The sequence below is a fragment of the Leucopleurus acutus genome (assembly GCF_964270905.1).
Source record: "Leucopleurus acutus genome assembly, chromosome: X".
Classification (NCBI taxonomy): Eukaryota; Metazoa; Chordata; class Mammalia; order Artiodactyla; family Delphinidae; genus Leucopleurus; species Leucopleurus acutus.
The window spans coordinates 11,425,643-11,449,337 of record NC_139148.1 but is presented as its reverse complement, the minus strand read 5'-3'; the positions used below and the strand labels follow the sequence as shown (position 1 = coordinate 11,449,337).

At 39.8% G+C, this 23,695-nt stretch overlaps 1 protein-coding gene across 2 annotated transcripts in view; it reads right to left on the bottom strand.

The window, feature by feature from the left end:
* Positions 1-19,858, bottom strand: part of MOSPD2 (motile sperm domain containing 2) — a 61,717-nt gene extending 41,859 nt beyond the window's left edge. For both annotated transcript variants that reach the window (XM_082865292.1, XM_082865293.1), the window contains exons 1-5: positions 19,768-19,858; positions 19,541-19,610; positions 4,987-5,142; positions 3,047-3,133; positions 1,453-1,607 (exon numbers count right to left, since the gene is read on the bottom strand). In XM_082865292.1, the coding sequence (XP_082721418.1) occupies positions 1,453-1,607; positions 3,047-3,133; positions 4,987-5,142; positions 19,541-19,610; positions 19,768-19,776 (477 nt within the window). In that variant the 5' untranslated portion in view covers positions 19,777-19,858. The remainder of the gene's footprint in view (positions 1-1,452; positions 1,608-3,046; positions 3,134-4,986; positions 5,143-19,540; positions 19,611-19,767) is intronic.
* Between the last annotated feature and the right edge of the window lie 3,837 nt (positions 19,859-23,695).

The window sequence follows — 23,695 nt, the reverse complement described above, 5'->3', positions numbered from 1 at the left end:
TGCCCCTGTATTTGTCAATAAAAAACATTAACATTTATTTTTTATGATTCTGGGTTAATAAATAGAAAACTATCATAAAGAATAACAGAATCATAATTTATTATTATGCAATATTTATTTATCTAGGCATTTTGATTTAGATTTTGGGTATAAAATGGTTTATTCTGTAATCTAGAACTCATTGACATGGAAACTAGATTGAAAAAATAACCCAGGGCAAATGACTCTTAGAGACAAAGAAAGATGAAAAAAAATTTGTAGTCCCACTGCCTAAAAAAACTCTAGCCTGTTTTTTGTTTGTTTGTTTAACGTCTAAGGCTTCCCTTTTGGGGGCTATGTATCACTATGATATAACCCTGTCGCCCTTTTCTCTTAAAAAAAAAGCTATTTTCCAATATTACTACAAATTCTTTACAAACACCATTTTACATAGCTACACATACTCCATCAATTAGATACACCATAATTCACTTCACTGTATTGACATTTACATTTTTTTTTACTTTTTCACCATTTTAAATTGCACTCTGAAAAAACATTTTGATGTACACTTTTTCTATACTCAGGTTTATTTCTTTAGAATAGATTTCCAGAAGTTAGTTACCAGGCAAAGAGTATGAATACGAACACTTCAGGGATATTAACATACTTTGCCAACTGGAGTTTGAAAAAGATTTCAACGCTGCCCCAGGCATGTCTCCGAACACCACTTCACTGCTACCAGAATTAGCCCAGCTTTGAGTGTTAAGAGACAACAGCTCTAATAAATGCGCCAACAAATCCCCATCGCTGCTGAAGGGTTTGTAGTTGGCACTAAGGTCACAAGGGCCCAAATTAAAGACCGGTAGGTTTTATTTATTTTTTAAGCTTGGCAAAATCACCTGAAGAAAACTGGTTTCCAAAGCTAACCAAATCAAACAGAAAGCGAACCTAAACGAGCAAACAAAAAACCTCAACAAAATCACAAAGTGCTGGATGTGCAAAAACGCAGGTGAACATCTCGCCACTGCGAAACATGGCATGCGGGTAATGGTACGCTGGAGAGCATACGTTACTGTACTCCACATTTCCTGAGTGCATTACTCTGCGCCAGGCACGGGGAGGTGCTGTATAGGGTATTATTAGCTCTGATAGAAAAGTTCACTGTTACCACATCTACTCATTACCCTGCCAGCCTCGACGTCTTCCTTCCATAACCTATGTATCAGACAAGGAACATTTCTAGGAAATCTACAGTTTCAATGCCAAATACTGAAGCACATTTAATTTTTTGCAAATCCTATTCCACGTTTCACTTCACTCACAATGCAGGGGTTGGAAATAAATCCCAAACATGACTTGGTTTGCTCTATTTTACAGGACAACTTGGTCAAGGGGGTAGTGGCAGGGAGGACAGGAGAGAGGGAGGATGTCATGATAAACAATGATTTAGAATTAATGAAAAATGCTTACTATGCTATTTATTCCAGTCTCTGACAGGTCAAACATCACTGTTACAGGTTTCCCATTTTCTCTCTTAGCATACCGTTCCAACCAGAACGCAATAAGCTTCTTTTTGTCCATTATGGTCTTCTGGTCTTTTATATGATACTTCACCCTGATCCAGACTTTAAGCAGGTCATAAGATAAAAATAAGAAAAAATATTTATGGCATTATAATATTATTTATGCATATATTATATCATTCCTTTTCCTTAACATTTGTCTTTATTTTGTTTCTCAGATTAAAAACATCTCTTCGAAATAGTATATACTAGGGAACCTTAAAGAGTAGCAGAAAGGTAAACTATTTTCCCCCCTTAGAAAATACACTTCCCCCCTTAGTAAGTAAGGGAAAAAACAGTATTTGGTAATAACCTAAAAGTACTCTACACTGTGCTTAACAAAAAACAGAGCACTAGAAAAATGTTCCGTCCAAAGGAAAAGCCCAGACAGAAGCACGATGGCAGCATGAGCGGGTGTCGTGTGTGGGGACGGAGCATGGCAACCATTCAGAGTGGTGGCAGCTAGGACAAGATGTGACGAGTGGTGAGAGGAGCAGCTAAACAGAGAGACAGGCGGGGCTTGAAGAAATCTGCATGAAATGCTAAGGGGATAGGGGTTGGGAGTGAACTGAGGAAGTGCTACTGAAATCGGAGGAGGGGCTAAAGTGAAGCTCTGTCAGAGGAAGATCCGACGGCTGTGGGCCCGAGCTGGGAGTACAGGGAGGGTGGGTGGTGGGACGCATGTGGTTCAGCTGTGTGTTGTATTGAAGGCGGCCAACCATCAATCCGGTGGGCAGCTGGATGTGTACATGCATGTGGCCTGGGGACAGCCTGGGGTCACCGCTGTTGGGGAGAAGGCAGCTGAAGGTGCCAACGTACTTGAGATCACCCAAGGAGACTGCATCAGCTAGAAAGGAAAAGAGGCCAAGAAAGGAACAAAGCCTGGGAAGCACATGTGAGATACAGGTGGAATAAGAGGAATGGGAAAGGAAGACTGAGGGGGAGCCAGCAATGGGAGGAAAACACTACGAGAGCACTGTTACAACAGGAGCCGACCACGGGCCACACACAGGGTGCACAAGGCGGGCACGACCGTGCAGCAAACTGCCTTGGCAGGACATCTGCTCAGGATGGGGCTCTGACACTCCTGCTGAGTCCCAGCATTGGTACAAACCAAGTTATTCCTCTATCCCCTTTGCCCAAAATTCGGCTTGGCCCATTTAGCCACCCTTAGTGACTATCAAAAAGATTTTCCATAAAGATACTGGGTTGAATTTTAACATCAGTAAATTAGGAAGAAGATAATGACTCTGAGTTACATCCTTTTGGCTGTGTGATGGGATGTGTAAAGGCACTTGCCTTTACAGCCTACTTTATTATAATGCAAACGGTACATTCAACTACTAAGTATCTGACCCTTGGTCCAGCTGACCCTGACAATCCCTATTGTAGGAAACCTGACGTGTGGTACATACGTAGTAAGCTCTGCCTATTATTAATTCAGTTGAGATGGATGGCTACATCTCAAAATCCTGAAAAGCCAGTACATACATTATACTTACACAACTTGTTGCCTTCTTTGTCATAACCGTGGAGATAAATACCACCAATTTCCAGTAACCACCTGGGAATGGAGGCTTCAGTCAGGTCTAAAAAGTGATAAAGTTTGATGAGTAATTGTAACTTAGACTCCTTTTAAAAACAAAACTTACAACATAAAGGTTACTGTTAATATAGTAGCTCTGACATAAAAAAAAGATAAACTTACTAAAAAAAGAAAAAGCTTATGCAAACATCTGGAAAGAACCTCTGACGATAAAAAATGGTGTTTCTTACTAAGTAGAAAAAAACTACATAAAGGCACAGATGACAGAAATGGAAAAAATCCATTTCCTCTTACATATCAGCCATTATGATGTGGACACATCTCCATGTTCTAGTTGTATTTCACCTAATGACTTGCAAACAAATATTATCACGATTGGACAATTTCAAAAGAACATGGTAGTAAATGTCCACATTATAGCCTCAGAAGTGGTATAAGAAATCAAAGTTTGATAACCAGTAGAGTCTAATACATTTGTAATCTTGGGGCAGGTGGGAAATACTTCAAGAAAAATGCTAGATCCTTCAGCAAGAGGTCCACTCTCTAGTGAGGCCGAGAACCAACACAGCAAGGCAGCAAATGTCAAGGCTTCTGTGTCATTCATCAGTACTTCTCCGAGAACTCTCAAAGATTTCTTTATCTTTCCCCAGCCACCTTTCATCATCTCTCTGCTGTCTGCCACTAGAAACTAGCAATTCTATGTAAGAGAAAACCATTCTTGAGTTTAAAGGTTTATTCTGTACTTAAATGATTTAGAAACATCAGGTTTACATTTCTTTGCTTGACTAATAAATGCTTCACAGTTGAAATTACCTACAGTTTTTATATCTCCAATCAAATTATTTTTTAAATACTCTCCTGATAGATTCCTTCTCCAAGTAGGATGACTGCGGAGAGTATCTGCTCTGGATTTATTTATTGACTATTTTGTATTAAGTCTCCAGACTCAGTCACTCCAGAGTTTATAATCCTCAAGGTCAGGAAATCCTTCTTTATACCTCATCGAAACTAGTAGTTATGCCAGTTTCCTCCTGTTAAATTTTTTAGGAGGAGAGAGATAACGGGTAACCTCTCCTGAAAAGAGTTCTCCATGTACTTGAACACTATTATAAAATCCCCTCTAAGATTTAAAACTCCTTTTTGGGGGAGGTGGGGAATTGCAATCTAGAATTGGGCCTTGAAACCAAGAAGTTAAGAGGAGGCTGCTATAGGCATCCTTGGGGATAAGCCGGCTTTTTGGGGACTCCCATTCGTATAGTAATTCCACATGGAGCACCTATTAGCACAAGGAACTCTGGGAATAGAGACAGACACCAGGCAACAACTGAGAAAAACAGGCAAATAGTATCCCCTTATTTCTAGGCCTAGTAGCGAAGATGCTGTCTTGATATTTTAATGGTTCTAAACCAAATAGACACAGAATAGGAGACTCTGCTGTCAGTGAAGAATCTGTGATTCTGCTCCTTGGTGATCTGATTTCCTTATGAATAATCCTATTTTAAGATTTATTCATAAGCTGTTCCTTTCAAATGTTACTGTGTCTTTATAAAACATTATATTCTGATATTTCTGATGACTGCCAAGAATATTTGCAAATACGCTATAAGTGTAAAATAGTAACATTTATGCAGGGGATATAGTACACAGTCAAGGTTAAACTGAAGAGCTTACCATTTATTTTTTTATTTTTTTTGCGGTACGCGGGCCACTCACTGCCGCGGCCTCTCCCGTTGCGGAGCACAGGCTCCAGACAAGCAGGCTCAGCGGCCATGGCTCACGGGCCCAGCCGCTCCGCGGCACGCGGGATCTTCCCGGACCGGGGCACGAACCCACGTCCCCTGCATCGGCAGGCGGACTCTCAACCACTGCGCCACCAGGGAAGCCCGAACAGCTTACCATTGACAGACATTTCTTTCCTCCACTGAAAACTCTCATCAAGCATCTTCAGTGTTTCATCTACAACATTATGCCTCCAACATAAGTAACTTTCAACCCAGTTATCATCTTGTTGTAGTCTTTCAACATCACGTAGATCATACTTATCTGACTTATCTAGGGGAAAAACAGTAATAAATATCCAAGTCAGATAAATTCAGCAGTGAATGATAACCAGCACTAATACCAAAGGAGAAGAAAGACCTGGAAGATAAAGCTAAGCTACTTGAAGATAGACACAGGGATGCAGTTCAGATGAAAATGCAATTTAAAGGATTGATGGAATTTCTAAGTATGACTAGAATAAAGTTATCTAAAAATTGCAGCTTTATTTTAAGACAAGCCACCACAGAGTTAAAAAATAAGACCATAGTAAAATATTTTGCATAACCCTCTAAAACCATAAACCAACATCTAGGAAGATCGATTATGTTATGTGAACTTAAAATACTCACCCTAGACAATGAAAAATGAACTTTTATGTATGAAGAAAGAACTAGGTTGTACTTAAAAAGACATGTTTGCCAAGTGTCTTTTTTGAAAATGAACTAAATACAAAATGGAAAACTATGTATGTAGCAGTCAACATTTCCCTTAATTCACTGGAATAATTGTTGCCAATAATTTCTCATTATCCACCTACACACATGCTGTGTTCTCACCAACCTCTACATACCTCTATATCCTCCTTCCACACCCTGCTCTATTTTTCTGTAACTGAATTTTCCTTGTCTCCTCACAACCACCTTTGCACATCCAAATTCTACCATTCTGCAAGAGTCCTTTCAAATGCTTCCTCTTCCATAAAAATTTTCCCTGGGCCTAGAAGTAATTCCTTCCCTCCTGTGACTAGCTACAGGACCTAAACTACGCACTTAGCACCCTTGAATCAGAGTTACTCGTGTTTATGCCGTATCTTCCCATATACAGATCCTAACAGCACAGTCTATATACATCCTAAGAAGCCCCCAAAGCAGATTACATAGTGCCAATGAAAAGGCCTTCAGGAAACATTTGTTGATTGAATCTATTCTGTCTCTATTTTTTATTTTCTCTGTCAATGGTACCCTCCCAGGGACCCAAAGAAGAAACTTCAGAAAATTGCCCAGCTCCTTCATCTAGTTAGTTGCCAAATTGTATAGATTCTCTCTCCTCTCCAGTAGTTCTGAGTTATTTCAGGCCCTCAGCGATAACAGCTGAAAGGGTGGGGAAATATAAAGAGCATCTGTGGAATTATCTTCGAGTCCCAATTTCCTTATCTTTAAACTGTTTTAGATACTCACAGGGTTGTGTGAGGATCAGAGAAAAATGTATATATGAAAGTACTTGAAAGTTTCAAGCACTATAAAATATAAGATGAGGCCATAAATCATGTATTTGTAGAGTGTTACCTTGGATATGGCTTTCAATATCTGGGCTCTATTTTTCTAATCTTTACAATGAGTGGTTCTGTTGTAAGTTAACCTTGGAAAATGGTATTTTAGCTCTGTCTGTTCAAAAGTTCATCAGTATTCAAAGAACAACTTTTCTTTAATTATGGTTTATAAACATGAGTTGAGATATAAAAGAATTTATATACTGTTTAGCAGCAAAAAGGACCCTGGGAGCACCTGCCCCTAAAGTCAGATCATCCAGTTTGGCCACTGGACAGCACTCTCCACTGGACCAATATAGTGTTTTCCTTGAAATTACTGTCTGACTTCAAGAAAATCTCTCCCAAATACCCCAGTGTGAATAACCATAGTTTACTTAACAGTTGTTCTTTCAAATAAAAATCATGGTCCATGAAAAATGTGACTAATTTAGCTAGCAACTCAAATATTTAATGTGTACTTCCTGATTTTGTTACCCAGAACATTTAAAGCCCATGTACTCAAGGGTCAAGATTTAATAAAATTTACTGCTTCATCGGGGGCTTTCTAAAATAAAATTGACTTAAAAAAAAAGTTTTAACTGAAAGTGCTGACAGTGAAGACTATAATGGCCAAGTGCCTTGATTCGGGCCAACGAGGCAGCAGTTTTGCCCACTATTGCTTCCGCGTAATCAGAGCAAACAAAAAAGGGAAAAAAGCTTCTTAGCATCACTGTGGAAACAGCTTTCACCTCATGGGCTCCTGAAGAGTCCTGGGCATCTCCAAGGGTCCGCAGACTACCACTTCCCCAGGACAACATGTGGCAAGTGGTAAAAACTCAAAAAATATTAGCCATAAGAAGAAGAATCAAACATTATTGTTATTATCATTACTCCTACCACTGCTGATATTACCACTACGGACACCATAAACAAGACAGTGCCCATTACCAAGAAATGTAAAGCTTATTGCTTTTGGATAGCTTTTAGGGATACAGATCTTTGAAATTAGAAATCTCCATTTAGATTAAAATGATTAATTATTGTTATTAATAGGACGTGTGCTTACATATGAGACACCTCTTGTTAAACATTTACCCCTAGAGACAGGCAGAGATGGAAACAGCTAGAAAAGACAGAGCAAGAGAGGATTGGGGAGGAGGTCATGTAGGAGTGGAGGGAGAGAGGCTGGAGAAAAGTAGGGGCAGAAGAGGACACAGAAGAGGGCTGAGGGGAGGAGAGGGAGAGACAGAAGGACACACAGGGAGAAACAGAGAAAACTGAGCATTCAAGGTAAGGAAAACTTGGCCTGGGACCACAAAGCCAAGTGTAATAATAACTGCTTATGACAACACCATTTGCCGCTTTCAAACACAGCTCCCAGACAACTGAACTGAGGGGAAGCAAACTACACAGCCCAAAGCATACCTCTTTGGCATACTGATTATTTTAGGCTGATATTTTTAACAAACAGCACATACAGGAATCTTTAAAGTGAGTACAAGTCACCCTTTTATAAGAAACATTTACACGTATAAAGGAAGTCTCCATTTGTAAGTGCCTCCCTCTCTGTGACAGGAGAGGAGAAGGATTGGAAATCTCCAGAAACCCTTATCAATGGGAAAGGCCAGGACGTAGATCTGCACAACCATACCCTTGTTCACTGAGCTTTTCTTGGTCACCTCTCATAACTGACTCCCCACCCTAGCATCTTCTGTCTTTAGCTGGAGATGGTATTGAAGGTGGTGGCTTGGGCCACTTCGGAGAGTTACTCAGTCCTCCTGGGTCTCTCCCACGTATACAAGGGATACACATGTTAAACTTGTGTTTTTCTCCGGTTCATCTGTCTTATATCAATGTAATTATTAGGCCAGTCAAAGAACCTAGAAGGGTAAAAGGAAAATGTTTTCCCCTCCACAGAACCCTCAAGTGTTAGGGAGTTTTCTGAAAACCAGTCCTTCAGTAAATCCAGATGTTACAGGAAGAAGCTGAACATGTACACTCAAAAGGTATCTGAAGATATCAAAACACACATGTGCGCACACCCCTCCCCACCACCTAGGACACATCACTTTGAAAGACTTTACCTCTCAGTGATTAAAGCATAGCGATGAGGAAGAGATTTGCCTTATACACAGATATATATGTGTGTACTCTCATAATACCTTGTCCTTATTACTTTCATCTTGCTGAGGACCAGTGAAAACTTCATCACAAACCAACATTAATCTCAAGTGGCGGACTTTTAAGCCTCATCCTTACATTTGTTCAAAATAGCTCAAAGCTCATTTTTGGCCACTCCTCTGTTAAGAAACCTCAGTGAACCATCACCACACCTGTATGGTTCACTGTCTCCTTCTACTATTTATTTCTTCTTCCATCAATTTTGCTCTGTAAATTGGTCTTATATTTATACAGTGTATCCCCACCAAACAAAGTGTAAAGTTCCTAATTTTGCAGAGAAAGAACTAAATAAATGGCAATGGTAATTCACCTCTGGGTTAGACAGGACTAAATGTTCCAGGGTAAAGATGACCTCTCGGCTTTTTGTTTCTTCCTCTCCTCCCTGCGTGTGCATGCTCACCTCCTTCACGCTCTCTCTCACATACACAATTTTAAGTGCTGCAGGATAAACAGAATACAGTGCTTACTCATAAAACAGAGAATTCCATTATTAACTTTTCTTCTTCCCTCGTGCATTTGTTGGCTGGTGAAATTACCAACCAGCCAGAAACTGTGGTTTAAGGTTAACAAGTGTGAAAAAAATTCATAGCCTGATTCAGGACACCGGGCACAGTGATGAAATCAGAAGACCCCTGCTACTATGTACAGGGAGACTGAGCAAGTCACTCTGGGCTTGATTTTCTTCTCTGTACAATGGAGATAAGGTCTGCCTATCTATCCACAGTCTAATGAAGATCAAGGGCACTTTGAAAATTTTAAACACAGTGCCAATGAATTTTTATTAACATAAGGTAGAACTCTCCCTATGAACAGAATATTAAATTCTAACTGACCTATTAGTCGGTTGAGAAAATCTTGAAAGTATATTATAGATATTATAAATGTGCCTAGAATTCATATAGAAAGGTTGAAAAAATACAAAAGTATTCTGATAATGAAAACCAGAAAAGTTATTAACTGGGTGTCATACTGTTCAGATGCAGCAAATATACAACTATCAAACATCAACAGTAGTTTAAAACCTCTTAGCATCTGTTATTTCTCCAAGGACTCTGAGCACTGATCCACTTAAAGTCCTGGTGGGATCCCGGAAGAGCATTTGTACTGGATGGACCACTTCTATTGGCTGGACCATGTAAATGTCAACAATGGGAGTGATCAGGCTGAAATAACGGAATATTCCCTTTAGGGCATCCTCTGCTGGTTGGCCACAACCTACCCTGAATCTCCTCTTTCCTGTGAAGCTAGCTGGTGAGAGACTGAGAGGCAGGTGATCATCTACGATGGGATTAAGCCATTGGCCTATAGCGGCGATTCTCAGACTTTAGCACCTCTCAGAGTCAGCAGGAAGGCTTGTTAAAACGGGGATAACTGGGCCCCACCTCTAGAGTGTCTAATTCATGGGTGGGATCCCAGAATCTGCACTTACAGCAAATTCCTACAGGATGCTGCTGCCGCCCCAGGGACCACACTTTGAGAACTACGGGCCTATTACAGGGATAGGCAAAATTGTTCGGTAAAGGGCCAGATGGCAAACATCTAAGTATCTTAGACTTTGAAGCCACATGTGGCCTCTGGTGCCGATTCTTCCTCTTTTTTTTTTTTTTTTTTTTAGCAACACTTCAAAAATATAAAAAATATTCTTAGCTCAAGGGCTATTAAAAAACAACAACAATGACAACAGGACTGAGCCAACCTCTGGTCTGTTGTAGAGAGGGGAGGTGCTTTGTGCTTCAGCTCCTATCCTTGAAGAGCTGAATTCATATGCTGGATATGTATGAGATATTATATCTTGGATGACTTATCTCCCTTTTGATCTATTGTTTTCAATGTTCTTTAATCATACTTTATAATTTTCTCCATAAAAGAGAAAAAGTTGTATATTTCTTCTATCAGATTGTTAAGCAGTCTAGAGATTTTTGTGTTGCTACCATGAGCCAATACTGACAAGACTGGCAAACGTTATACCTCTTATATTCCTTGCCATATTGATAAGTAGGTTATTTTATATCCAGTAGAATTACAGAAATAATATTGTAGATCACTGTCTTTTTCCTGACGCTCTGGGAATCATTTTGAAGGTTCACAATTAACCATGACCTTTGCTGTAGAATTTTAGAAGGCACACTTCAGAGCTAAGAAAGTTTATCGTTTGGTAAAAGATTTGTTCGTTTTTCATAAAGGTGAATTATAGCCAGTGTGGTTTCTGTCTTTACTGAAATAAACATTTCCCCTCATTTAATCTGGTTACTGCAAATGTTTGTATTTGCTTAAACAAATATAGAAAAAAGAAACAGAAAACAAATATGGCTAGCTAAAGAAGGAAGAGGAAGAGGGAGTGAAGAGGCACAAGAGATGTAAGAGACTTTGCAATGTGTACCTTTTTATAGTTTTGGTTGTGAACTGTGCCTGTTCAAAAATTTCACTGAGAAGCATTTTGTTAACGTGGTAAATTCCTCTGCTGCATTTTCTGATTATGAATTATCTTTGCATTCCTGGGGCTAACAAAAGACCTTGGGCCTTACGAGTATGTGTGTGCCTTTGTGATGGTGGGGTGGGAAGAGTGGTAGAGGTCTGTGACTACCAATTCAATTTCTTTAATAGTCATTGATGTATTTAGGTTTTTTACTTCTCATTGAGACAATTTTAGATGATTTTTCTTTTCTCCAGAAAGTTTTCCACTTAATCTAAGTTTTCTAACTTACTGTGATAAAGCTGGTCATTGAATTCTTATGATTTTTTAAATCTCTACCACATCTATAATTTTATCTGCTTTTTGTTCCTAGTGTATGTGTTTGCCTTCTCGCTATCTTCTTAATCAGTCATCCGAGGTTTGTTTATTTCACTAGTTCTTTCAAAAGGCCAACTTAGGTTTATTATACCTACTATCGTTCTTTCCTATACCATGAATATCTGCTCTTTTTTCCTCTACTTTCTCTAATTTACTCGTGTGCATTTTTTTAGCTCCTTGAATTGAATCTTTACCTGATTTTTATTGGGCCTTGTTTTCTAATAAATGAAAGTGAGACCACAGATATTCTCTTGCTCAGCTTTTAAGTATTTTGTAATTTCCATTGTGATATCCTCTTTACCCTATGAGTTATTTAGCAGAAGTAAGAATTACACACATTGCAGGAAAGTTGTTAACCCATGGGTTATTTAGAGGTGTTATTTTAGTTTCCTAACATTTGATTTCTTTTTAAGTACCTTACCTCTCATTTAGTTGCTTAATGGGGTGAGAATATGGTCTGTATGATCTAGCTGCTTTGGAATTTCTGAGACTTCCTTTATGACTTAATATGTGGTGAATGTTTGCAAAAGTTCCAAGAGCACAAATATATATTGTACCCACATAAAGTTACAACATCATATTATACTCTCTATTATCAAAGGCTTGATAGTTTTAGACATGTATTAAGGACAAAACTTGATAAACTCTTAACCCATCTTTTCCTCTTCTTGTGATCATGACAACTTTAAAAGGTTGACCTGGAGAATGTTGGAGTAGAATTTAAGGAAATCCAAGTGCCTGTGTGTGTGTGTGTCTATCTGTCTGTCTACCTACCTATCTTCTAAAGGCTTCCTCTCTTGGGGATAATACATAATTCATTAGTTATGAGGACTAATTTATTATCACCCACCATATGTTAGCTCAAAAGAGAGCTAGGAATTGCAGACGCAAAGATGAATAAAGCCTGAGCTGATCCCTGATGGTTCATAATCCAGAGAGTTTACGTAAAATGTCCAGGAGTGTAGTTCCACTTTGTGTTTTTTAACATTTTTATTGGAATATAATTGCTTTACAATGGTGTCTTAGTTTCTGCTTTATAACAAAGTCAATCTGCTATACTAATTCCACTCTAAATGCCATTTTCCTTACACCCTTCCTTTCCAGAGAGGGCAGCTGATAAGAACAATCCCGTTTTTATGTACCTTTACGTACAGAGCTTCCTTCTATTCACTGATCTTCCTGTCCTTGAAATTCTCCTCTCAGAGATCATCTATGATACTAACATTTCCTACTTCTTCTACTTCTCTAACTACTTTGTCTCCCTCAGCCTAATAAGACGAAGGCATTCTGCAAGGTTAACTGCACAATTTAAAGAAAACAGAGAAAATAAAGACATTTTCAAAATTTGGTTTACCACCAAGACCTCACCAAGGGAAAAATCTCAAGGTTATACTTAAGATGAAGCAATAATGATACCAGATAAGAGATCTGAAACTTAAGGAATGATAGATAAAGATATTGGCAAATACATGGTATGTAAGCAACCACTAATATATAAAACAACAATAATCAATTGGAGGAGGGGTGATTTATGGGAAACCAGGTTAGAACTCCACAATGACCACACCTGTTAGGGAGTAGAAAAGAGGAAACACTGCTAACTCATTTTATGAAGGTTGCATAATTTTAATGTCAAAGTCACACAAGAAAAGTGCAAGAAAAGAAATTTACAGGCCAATTTTTCAATACAGATGTAAAACGCCCAAACAAAATATCACCTAACCGACTACAGCAATATATTTTAAAAACCTGATTAATATAAGCCACCATATTAACAGATTAAAAGCGAAAAACCAAGTGAACATTTCATTCGATACAATGTGTTCAATAGATGAAGAAAATGCATTTAGTAAAATTCAACCCGCAACTGTGACGGGAACAAAACAACAAACAAAACCCTAAGACTAGCAAAGCAGGAACAGAGGAAACTTCTTCATTTTGATAAAAGTATCTACAGAGATCGTGTTCGGGGGTATCTCTCTAGGACCGGGAATAAGACAAGTAGGCTTTTATCAATGCTTCAATTCAACAGTGTTCTAAATGTTCCAGTGAGTATAAAACAGAAGCACTTAAAGCTCTAAAAATTGCAAAGTTAGAAAGAAAACTATCATTATTTCCAGGTGATATTATTGTCTACATAGAAATACAACTTATCTAGAGATAAATTATTGAAATTAATAAGAGTTAGTAAGGTTGAGTCCAATATTAATGTAAAAAAGTCAAATGTACTTTCTATAAACCAGCAACAATCATTTAGAAAATAAATTCTGAAGAGATACTGTCTAAACCACCATAAAAATAAAACACATAAAGTATCTGGAAATAAACTGAACAAAAATGGGTTAACCTTTATGGAGAAAATTATAAATCTTTCAAGAAGGAAGAGTTCAGCAGATACGTATACCAGGTTCTTAGAAAATTTAACCAAGATGATGTCAAGTCCCCCAAAACTGATCTTCTGATTTCACATGATTCCACTCAAAATCCCAAAAGAGGTTTTGTTTTGTTTTGGGGTTTTTTTTTGCAAAAACATGATAAACTGATTCTAAAATTTACATGGACGAACAAAGGGCCAAGAAGAGTCTGAAGAAGTGATTTTCATAAGCAGAAACCAAATGGCCCATAAAGATATGAAGAGATGCTCAAACTCACTGGTACTTAAAGAAATGCAAATTAAAACCACAATGAGATATCCCAACACTCCCATCAGATGGGCAAAAATTTAAAAAAACACTAACAATGCCAGATTTCAGGATGTAGAAAAATAAGGACACTCAAAAAGTGCTGGTTAAAATGAAAACAGATGCAATCAGTTTGGAAACTAGTTTGGCATTATCTAGTAAAGTGGACCGTGTGCCTATTCTACTACCCACCCATTTCACTGTTGGCTACAAACTAGAGCAGCAGTTCTCAAACTTCTTGGTCTCCAGACCCCTTTTACACTCTTAAAAATAAGTGAGGGCTCTAAAGAGTTTGTTTGTTTGTTTATATGGGTTATATTTACTGGTAGTTACTATATTAGGTATTATAACAGAAAACAATTAAATGTAAGGACACACGAGCACACATTCTATCATCTGTCACAGCAATATCACATGCCATGTAACCTCTGGGAAACGCCACTGTATGCTTGTGAGAGAATGCCAGTGAAAAAGGAAAATGATGTCTCAGTGTTATTATGCAAACAGTTTTGGAGTCTCAAGCCCCTTGAAATGGGCTCAAGGAACTCTAATTCCTATACCAACTTTGACAACCGCTGCCCTAGAGAAAGTCTAGGCCCCAGGTATATCTAAGAATGTTTAAAGCAGCATTGTACATAATAGTAAGATCTAGAAAGAACCCCAAATCCATCAACCGGTATTTTCATTCTGTGAGCTACAACACAGCTATAAAAAGGAATCGATTACAGTATGAATGACTCTTCAGCAACAGAAGCAAGTCATGGAAAAAGAATATTCAGCTTTTATTGATATTTCAAGTTCAAAAATGAGGTAAACTTAATAGAGTACTGGTGAGGAATACGTCACAGGTGATAAAGCTAATGAAAAGCAAGAGAACGAGTAACGGCAAATGTAGGATAAGCAGCTGCCCTGTGAATGGCCGGGTTGAGGATACCCACAAAGTTCTTTTTCTTTTGTTGAATAGCGAGTACATGGGTGTTTATTTCATTCATGTTTTATACATTTTGTACATACAAGATATTTCAAAGTTAAAAATAAGAGGCCAAGACAAAACAAAAAGACTAGAAAAAGTTATTGGATGAGAGACAATTATTAAACTTAACAGCAATGGGAGAAACCACAAAGGAATGGTTAAGTTTGAATACATTCAAAAAAGGAAAAAAGTCCAAGTGACATAAACAAGAAAAGCCCAAACCAATTTTAAAAGCCATACTAAAGAAAAAAAATTTTTTAACTACAAATGGATGTAAACATATGAAAAGAAGTTTATTCTCATTAGTAATCAAATGCAAACAAAGAAGCATGAGTTAAGAAATGATCCTAAAGCTGTGGCGAGACTAACACTTTCATATCTGCTGCTGGGAGTGAATCGTGGTGCAACTTGTATGGAGGAGAATTAAGCATACATATGAAGTATCTTAAAATATTCACACTCTTCAAACCAACAATTCTACTTCTACACATGACTCTTAAGGAAAAAATCTGAACTACTGTGCAAAACATTGTATTAACAAAAAACTGGAAAGAATCTAAATGTCCAAAAGGGACTACTTCAGATAAAAGATAAGAAAATTCTCTTTTATTTATAGAACTGAATATTAAGTAGTAATGTAAAACGTGGCTTACTTCATAATATGGGGAAATAAGATCATGTCAATAAAAAATGCAACACAGAAAAACTACATACAGAATGACCTTTTAACTATTTTTTTAATGTATAGAAAAAAAGGCCAGAAAAAAATGCACCCACTGTTAGAAGAGCTATCTCTGGATGATAAGCTTATGGGAGATTCTCCAGACTGTTTCTGGTATCACCCAAATTTATTTAAATGATTCATATACTTATAGAGTCAGAAAACAAACCTAAAATTACAAAACCCACAAACCTCTCAGTTGCTCTTCAAACTCAATAAAGTACAGATGCATCGCTTTGGTGGCCAAGGCTCTCTACGCTATATTCCCACTGTTTTTAGGCAGGTATGCTTACCCTCCTTAAGGCTCATCAAAGCGGACTTCCTATGGCTTCCCGAACAAGCCCCACACCTTCTCACTTAAGCATCTCAGCTTGGACTATTTGAGCCACCTGGATCACAATCTCTACCTAGCCGAATTCTAGCATCTTTCAAAGTTCTTGAGAAACACCACCCGAACAAGCCTCACACCTTCTCACTTAAGCATCTCAGCTTGGACTATTTGAGCCACCTGGATCACAATCTCTACCTAGCCGAATTCTAGCATCTTCCAAAGTTCTTGAGAAACACCACCTTTTCTAAGAAGTTTTTCCTAACTCGGTGCTAACCCAGTCACCCCCATTAGGTGTGGTTTTTTTCCTGCTCTTTGACTCCTACAGAAATGATTTTAGCACTCATTCCTCTTGATAGAGCTCTGTTTTGATGACTCTACTAGATTGTAGTCGTTCAGGAAGGGGCTCTATCCTTCTTTAGCGCTTTCTCTAATATTGACACACTGTTTCCCAGAATTAAGCACATAGTATGTGAGGAACTGAATACATTATTGTCACAAGGGATTAGTCTCTTTCCTTGGCCACAAGAAGGAGGAAGATAGAAGGGAAAATGTTTCTCATTCGAGACTCAGCATGAAATTTCTTACAGAAACAATGAGGACAGAAACAGTAGTACTGCTACAACAATTATGGACTTAGATTTTATTCTTTTTGCAGCTACAAATCTATCCATAATTGGTAACTTAATTTCTGTGGAAACAAAAACATGCTCAGAATTCCCAAGAACCTACCCCCCAAGGAGGTGTTGGAGTACAGCCAGTGTGTAAGGTAACATACTTGCAAATAATATTTTCCTTTAGGAAAAACATCATGTTTGCTTAAGCCTGCCTTAAGCCTCTTCTGAAACAAAATATTGTTCACAATAAGAGAAAGGGGAAAATGAAAGACAGAGGAAGGAGGAAAGTGGATGTTCTCAACACCTAACTTCTAAAAAGTAAACTTGAAAGGGAGAACACAGGCAAATCAAAAAACCCTTTTCACCACTTTCCTACTCTACCTTTACCCAGTGCTGTATTTCAGGAAACAGCTGAAACTTTAAGGGGAAAAGTCTTTAAAGAACTTTTATTTTCCTTTCCAACGCAAGTCTTTAAATTAATTAATATTTGCAATGGCTATGCAGATAACTCACCCACGTACATTCACACATCCCCAGGTGTGACAAAACCCTCCCTATACTTAATGCCAGACGGTGCTTTAATTTGAAATAACACTGGTCTTTAGGAGACATTTTGTGAGGGCTGCTCTTTGCCAGATTTTGGTGGGGGAGGGGAGACGGTCAGGACAGCTCTTAATATAGACTTGGACTCATCTTCATATGTATGTATTTAAGCATTGTTGTATTCAATCAATGACTATGTATTCAGAGCTGTGATAAGTATACAGAGGCGAGTCAGACCCTGCCCTCAAGGCCCAAAGGCTGCCCCAGACCCACAGACATTCTACTGAAGGAAATAAATAAGGAAACAAATGAACAGGAAATTACAGGTTATGGTAAGAGCCGTAAAGGAGACAAGACAGGGAGGCTACTTAATAATTGGCAAAGGCCTCTCGTATACATGTAAACCAAGATGGAAAAGAAAAGAACGTAGCCATGCTCACTCCCTATAAAGAGCCTTCCAGGCAGAGAGAACTGGAAAGGTCCCGAGATGGAAACAGACTCAGTCCATCTAGAGTGCATAAAAGCAGCAGTGTGGCTGGTCATGTTATTCAAACTGTGGGTCACATTTGTAGGTTGAGATGTCAATTTTATGGGTCATTGTATCAGGGAGTCATAGGTTTTCAGCATAAGTATTCTTTAATGAACTTCTGCTTCAGTTATGTGTGTGCGTGTGTACTAAGTTACAACGTATAATACGTTTCTTACTGTGGGCAGTGGTGAAATCTGTACTAAGCAAGAGGAGTAGTAAAAGATGAGGATGGAGCTCATCCAGCTCGTGCATACATGGCCTCACAGTGTAGGCCACCATAAAGAATTGGGGTCTACGCTAAACACAGCAGAAAGGTACTGAAGGGTTTCAAGCTGGGGAGTGCCATGATCTAATTAGACATGACGGTGCTGCCAAAAGATCACTAGAGTGAATTCAGAAGACCTGAGCACCAGCCCCGGCCTAGCTACTAACACTAGGGCGTTTGAGCAAATCACTTCATCTCTCTAGAGCTCACTTTCTTCACTGTAAAAATGAGAAGGTTGGACAAAGATGACCTTCAAGATCTTATCTATCGCTAAATTCCATGACTATATCCTGCTTCCTCCCTCGGGCCTAAGTAAATGACCATTAGGGAGAACTAGCTCATTAGGTCAACTTCTGGGTTACTTCTTACAATGTTATAAACCACGTAGCTCTAAGAGTTACATTTCCACAGAAAGCAATTTTAGAATTCTCTCTTTACTAGAACCAGCTATCTTATTAGAAATGAGATCTCTGGGCTACAAGTGAATCAAGTGCTTTTGCAACTCTCTGGTACAAAGTTTGGAATGTGAAGAAAACTGACAGGGAGGGATGAAAAGATTTACTGACTAGGTTATTCCAAACATATTTCTTTATTTGTTCTAGGTCATTAACTGACATACCATCTAGGGCAGTCTAAAGCTGTAGGGAACCTCCGCTCAGCACTAAAATCAAGATGTAGAAGCTGAACTCCTTTCACATAACCAAAAAGACTACTGAGGAAAAATACTGAGAGCCTACTATATGCTAACCCCATGCTACACAGTTTGATATATGCCTTTTCATTTAATTCTCCTAACCTAATTATTCACATTTCACACTTATGGAATCAGGGGCTCAGAGAAGACAAGCAAGCTAGTAAGTGGCAGGGTCTGGATTAGACTATTTATTCCATATTTATAATACATTATCCTACAGGCTTCTGAAAATTACTGTACAAAGATTAAATCATCGGTTAAATACTGGACAACTCAAGTTATCTGTGACATCTGGACACAGAACGTTCACCCAATAAATCAATTCTGGACTCACAGGTACTTTGCTATGTACATGTGGGATGAAAAGATAAGCACTCGCTCCAGCACAAGAGGGCCTACTTCGTGGGGAGCCTGCTGGGTTGTAGGAAGTGCAATTAGGCAAAATGGCCGAGGAATTCAGATTCCCAATTAAGCACACGTGAGTAGTATTACAGCTGTTTCCAGGTTCATTTTCTAGATTGTTGCTCGTGAAAGGTCATTAGAGGTACAGTGTCACCTGAGCTGAGGGCCTGACAAGTGTCCTGCAAGTTCCATAAACTCGAGACGCTCAAAACACTTCCAACTTACGTTAACCCTTTAGGAATCAATGCACGCATCACTTGCCCAATTGGAGCAGTGTCCTTGCCATATTACGGAAAGTAGAACCTGGGAAACGTGGAGGGCACGGTCCCTAACCCCGTGAGGATCGAAATGGTCCCTAATGACTCCCGCAAACACCCCAGCAAAGTTGGGGACGCTCATTTCACACCTGCCTCAACACTGAGATTGCGGTACCCACCTGTCACATACTCAGCTTCGAACCTCCGTCGGACGTCAGAGATGAGCTTGGCTTTATTCTGGGCTTGACACTATAAGGGAGACACGAAGGGACGCTTAGACATTACGCGCTCCATCCCACTTCCCCGCTGCCCAGCCCACCTGCACCTGGGCGCACGGCCCCCGAGGCTGAGGCGGCTTCCGGGTCCGAGTTGGAGGGGCTCGGCAGCGGTGCGGTCGGCTCCTCACCTCGGCCATGGTCGCGGTCGTGGACGTGATTGCAGTCGCCGTCGCCACTTCCACGACTGCGGTCCGACTATCTCATCACAGGGCAAGCCGGCCCGGAGGTAAAGAGGGAAGGGCGGGAGGTGGAGGCGGTCGCGTGACAACGGAAGGCGGGCAGCAGCGCCGCCGCGCCGCCCAATCCGGTGCGGCCGCCTGGGAATGGAGGCGGGACCAGGCCCTCAACCTGGCTTCCCATTCACTTCTTGTTCGGGCCCCGCCCCCCGACGTCTCCTGCACTGCGGACCCGCCCCCGCCAACCGGCGGATCGCGGGCGCTTCCCTCTTCAAGCTCAGCCCTGGCTAGCTCCTCCTGCTATTCGCTTTCACAACATTCCCCGGAGGCCTCGCCTCCTCAGCCTCCCTTGGCAACCCGGTTCTGGCCGCTAGGCAGGCTCCGCCTTCTCTGCGCTGGACGCAGCCTCCGGCCTGGGCCTCCCAAGATGCAGCGCGCGGGCGGGAGGTTTGGAGCCTCCTGGCGCTGAGCGGTTTTGCGACGTTGGGGACGTGGCGGCTGTGGTGTGCTACAGCCTCACACGCTGAGGTAGGGCCGGCGGCGTGTTCTCTGACCCAGCCTTCGCCGAGGGGGTGGCGGCGGCGCAGGGCTTTGCTCCCCTAGTCCCTTTATTGCGGAAGAGCGCGAAGGAAGTGGGCTATCCGGGGCCTGTGCCCACCCTTCTCTGGAAGGATAACTAGATTATTCCAAGTGGTTACTCTCTTCGAGGATCATTTCGCTTGACACTTTCTTCACCTCTGCAGCATCTTTCTCACTTGGAGGGTGAAATACTTAACAGAGAATATATCTTTGACATCTTTAAAACAGGTATATAGAGTTAAAAGATGTAAAGCGTCTTACGGTTTATTAATTAAGGAAGTGCTCAGCCCCCGGGGGACATTTGACCATGTCTGGAGACATTTTTGGTTTTCGCAACAGAAGACTACCAAGAAGTTGTAAGAACGGTCCCCGTATTCCCACCAGCCATAGTCAACCACGATGGACATTCTTTTGCTCCAAACTTTGTTTATATGTTCACTTGTTTTTAATGGGGGAAAAATGAACATTGTTTAAAAAGTATTTGAATACGCCCTTGAAATAGTATTTCAGATATGGCTAAAGCCTCTCTCTGGCTCCACTCCCCTACTCTGATATTCCTCTTCTCCAAAATCAGTAGTCATTGGGATTTGGCATGAATCTTTGCACCTTTGCTTTTTTTGCTTTGGACCAGGCTGCCTTGGTTTGAATCCTGGCTCTATCACTTCCTATCTGTAGGCCTTAAACTCCATGCCTCAGTTTCCCCATCTGTAGAATGGGATAATACTGCCTACAGCATAAGGACGTCATGAGGAATGAATTAGTCCAAAGTGCTTAGAACAGTGCCTGGCATAGAGAGAGCAGTCAGGGAATACAGCCATTGCAGGTAAACAAAATATTTCATGCTGTTTTATGTGTTTTGATTTTGATACATAATGTACTACAGTATACATTTTTCTTCAACTTAATTTTTTTCATTTGACTTTTGAAGTCTAGCCCCAAGGATACACATCTAATTCATTCCTTTTAACTGTAGTATGATATTCCATCTGTATTCATTCCCCTATTGGTGGTCATTGAAGTTCTTGCTTTTCAAAAAAAAAATTGCAAATAACGGCAAAGTGAACATTCTAGAGCAATGTCTTTGTGCATTATTATGTAGGATTATTCCTCTGAGTTCATATCTAGAAATGAAATTGCTGGGTATATGCATTTCTGTTTACTGCCAAATTGCCTCCCAAAGTCTCCCTTTAATTAAGTACTTGTAATGATTTCCTAACTGATGGCTCCTCCTCCAATCTCAATTCACTCCCCCATCTTCAACACTGTCACCAGGATCTTTATTATTCAGAAGTACAATCCTGTGATTTCTTTTTTTTTTTTGTGGTACGCGGGCCTCTCACGGTTGTGGCATCTCCCGTTGCGGAGCACAGGCTCCAGACGCGCAGGCTCAGCGGCCATGGCTCACGGGCCCAGCCGCTCCGCGGCATGTGGGATCCCCCTGGACCGGGGCAAGAACCCGTGTCCCCTGCATCGGCAGGCGGATTCCCAACCACTGCGCCACCAGGGAAGCCCCTCTGATTTCTATTTTTGAAATCTTTCAGTGATTTATCACTGCTTAGAGAAAGCTAGAATTCCTTAGTATGGTATCAAGAACCTTTAATTTAATCTTTCCTGATTCTCTCAGTGGACCACCATCCCCCCACATTCATCTACATTTCAGGTACACTAAGTGTTGTTGGGAAAGGGAAAGGGGAGACTGATTCTGGGCAAGCCCCAACAAATGACCTAGGTATATAGGTAGAAAAAGTTTTAACAGTGGACCCATTCTGTAGCCAAGTTAATTTACTTAGGTAAACAATGTCCTGTATGTTGGAAAAATGATATCTATGGGTATTACGCTCATACGTTTATGTTTAATATTATTAGGTGAAGTTTTTAGTTGGGAGTCTTAATTCTATCTTTTTTCCAAGGGTAGAATTCCAAAGACACTTTCCATTGGTCGCAATCTATGGATTGGTTTCTTAAGAGTTTTATAGCTTTCACCTGCAGATAATATAGTGTCTTTTAGGATCTTCCTGAACCAGACTTGTAGTTTATTTAAGAGTTCTGAAATTTATAATGCCAGATGTTATTATTAGCATTGAACGGGAGCATTGTTTATTTGGTGGGAGGCTGGGAGAGAAGGGTGATAATTCGTTGCCCATCTACTGTATTTAGGTTAGCATGTATTGTTTTTCTAGTATACTCACACATCTGTTTCCATTTTGTATGTGAAGTATATACAGTCAACTTTGATTGTGGTAATACGGAACAGGAAAAGCTCAAATTAACTACCTAGTATTTTACAAATAATCTGCATCCAAATCTCCCCTCCCTCTTTCCCTCCCCACCCCCCTCCAGAGCTGAAACAGGAGGTAAAACTTAACTGGTTTGAGTTACCTGTTTTATTCTGCAGCCACTGTTATAAGAGTACCAAGTAAAAAGTCAAGTGACTAATAGGCTGGAATACTAAGCCTGGTGTCCTGATTTGATTAATCAAGGCTTGTTTATATTGGTTTAAGAACCTCTAAATTGAACCTGGGTTTGTTTCCAGATTATTTCTATCTGAAAAAAGAACATTACCACTTATTCCATAGCCTTAAAGGTTTGTCTTATGTACATATACTCAGAACTTTTACTTTTAAAAAAGATGTTGCATAGTATAAAATAAAACAGGTATTCACAGATATGTGAATTCAGTAAGCCTTGAGATTACAGAAAGTTTGAGGAAAAAATTTATCTTTATAAATATATTATAGTTTCTAATTTTTAACCCTGAAGATGGTCCATTTAGAATAACTTACCTTAAAAATGTGCATGTTTTTGCAGTAGTATTTAAAAATAAAAAAATAATGACCTTTTATGTAACAGTTATGTTTTTTAAATCTATTTGAGTCTAAGTCCATGAGAAGAAGTTTGCTTTTTGCCTAGAGCTCATGCTAAAAGCATGTTGGGTTAGGATTATAATAGGATAATAGGATTATAATTTAGCAGTGGCTTGCACCCTTTTATCTCTATGTCATTCATACGGTCAGTACACTGTTTCGCATCTGTCTTTCCAGGTAGTAGTTTAGGGATCATAGATCGTAGATCTGGGGGGTGCGGGGGAGTGGCGGTAAGTGCATGCAAAGCTTTTAAATTAGGGGACAGTTACCCAGTCAAGTTTGTGTTTTAGAACAATAACTGAGGTAGCATAAATGAATGGATATATTGCAGGGGAGAGAGACTAGATTAAGGAAGACTGATTAAAGGGCTTTTATCGCAACCTAAATGAGAGATGAAAGCCTGAATCATCATAGTGGCAGTTGGATCAGAGAGTTGG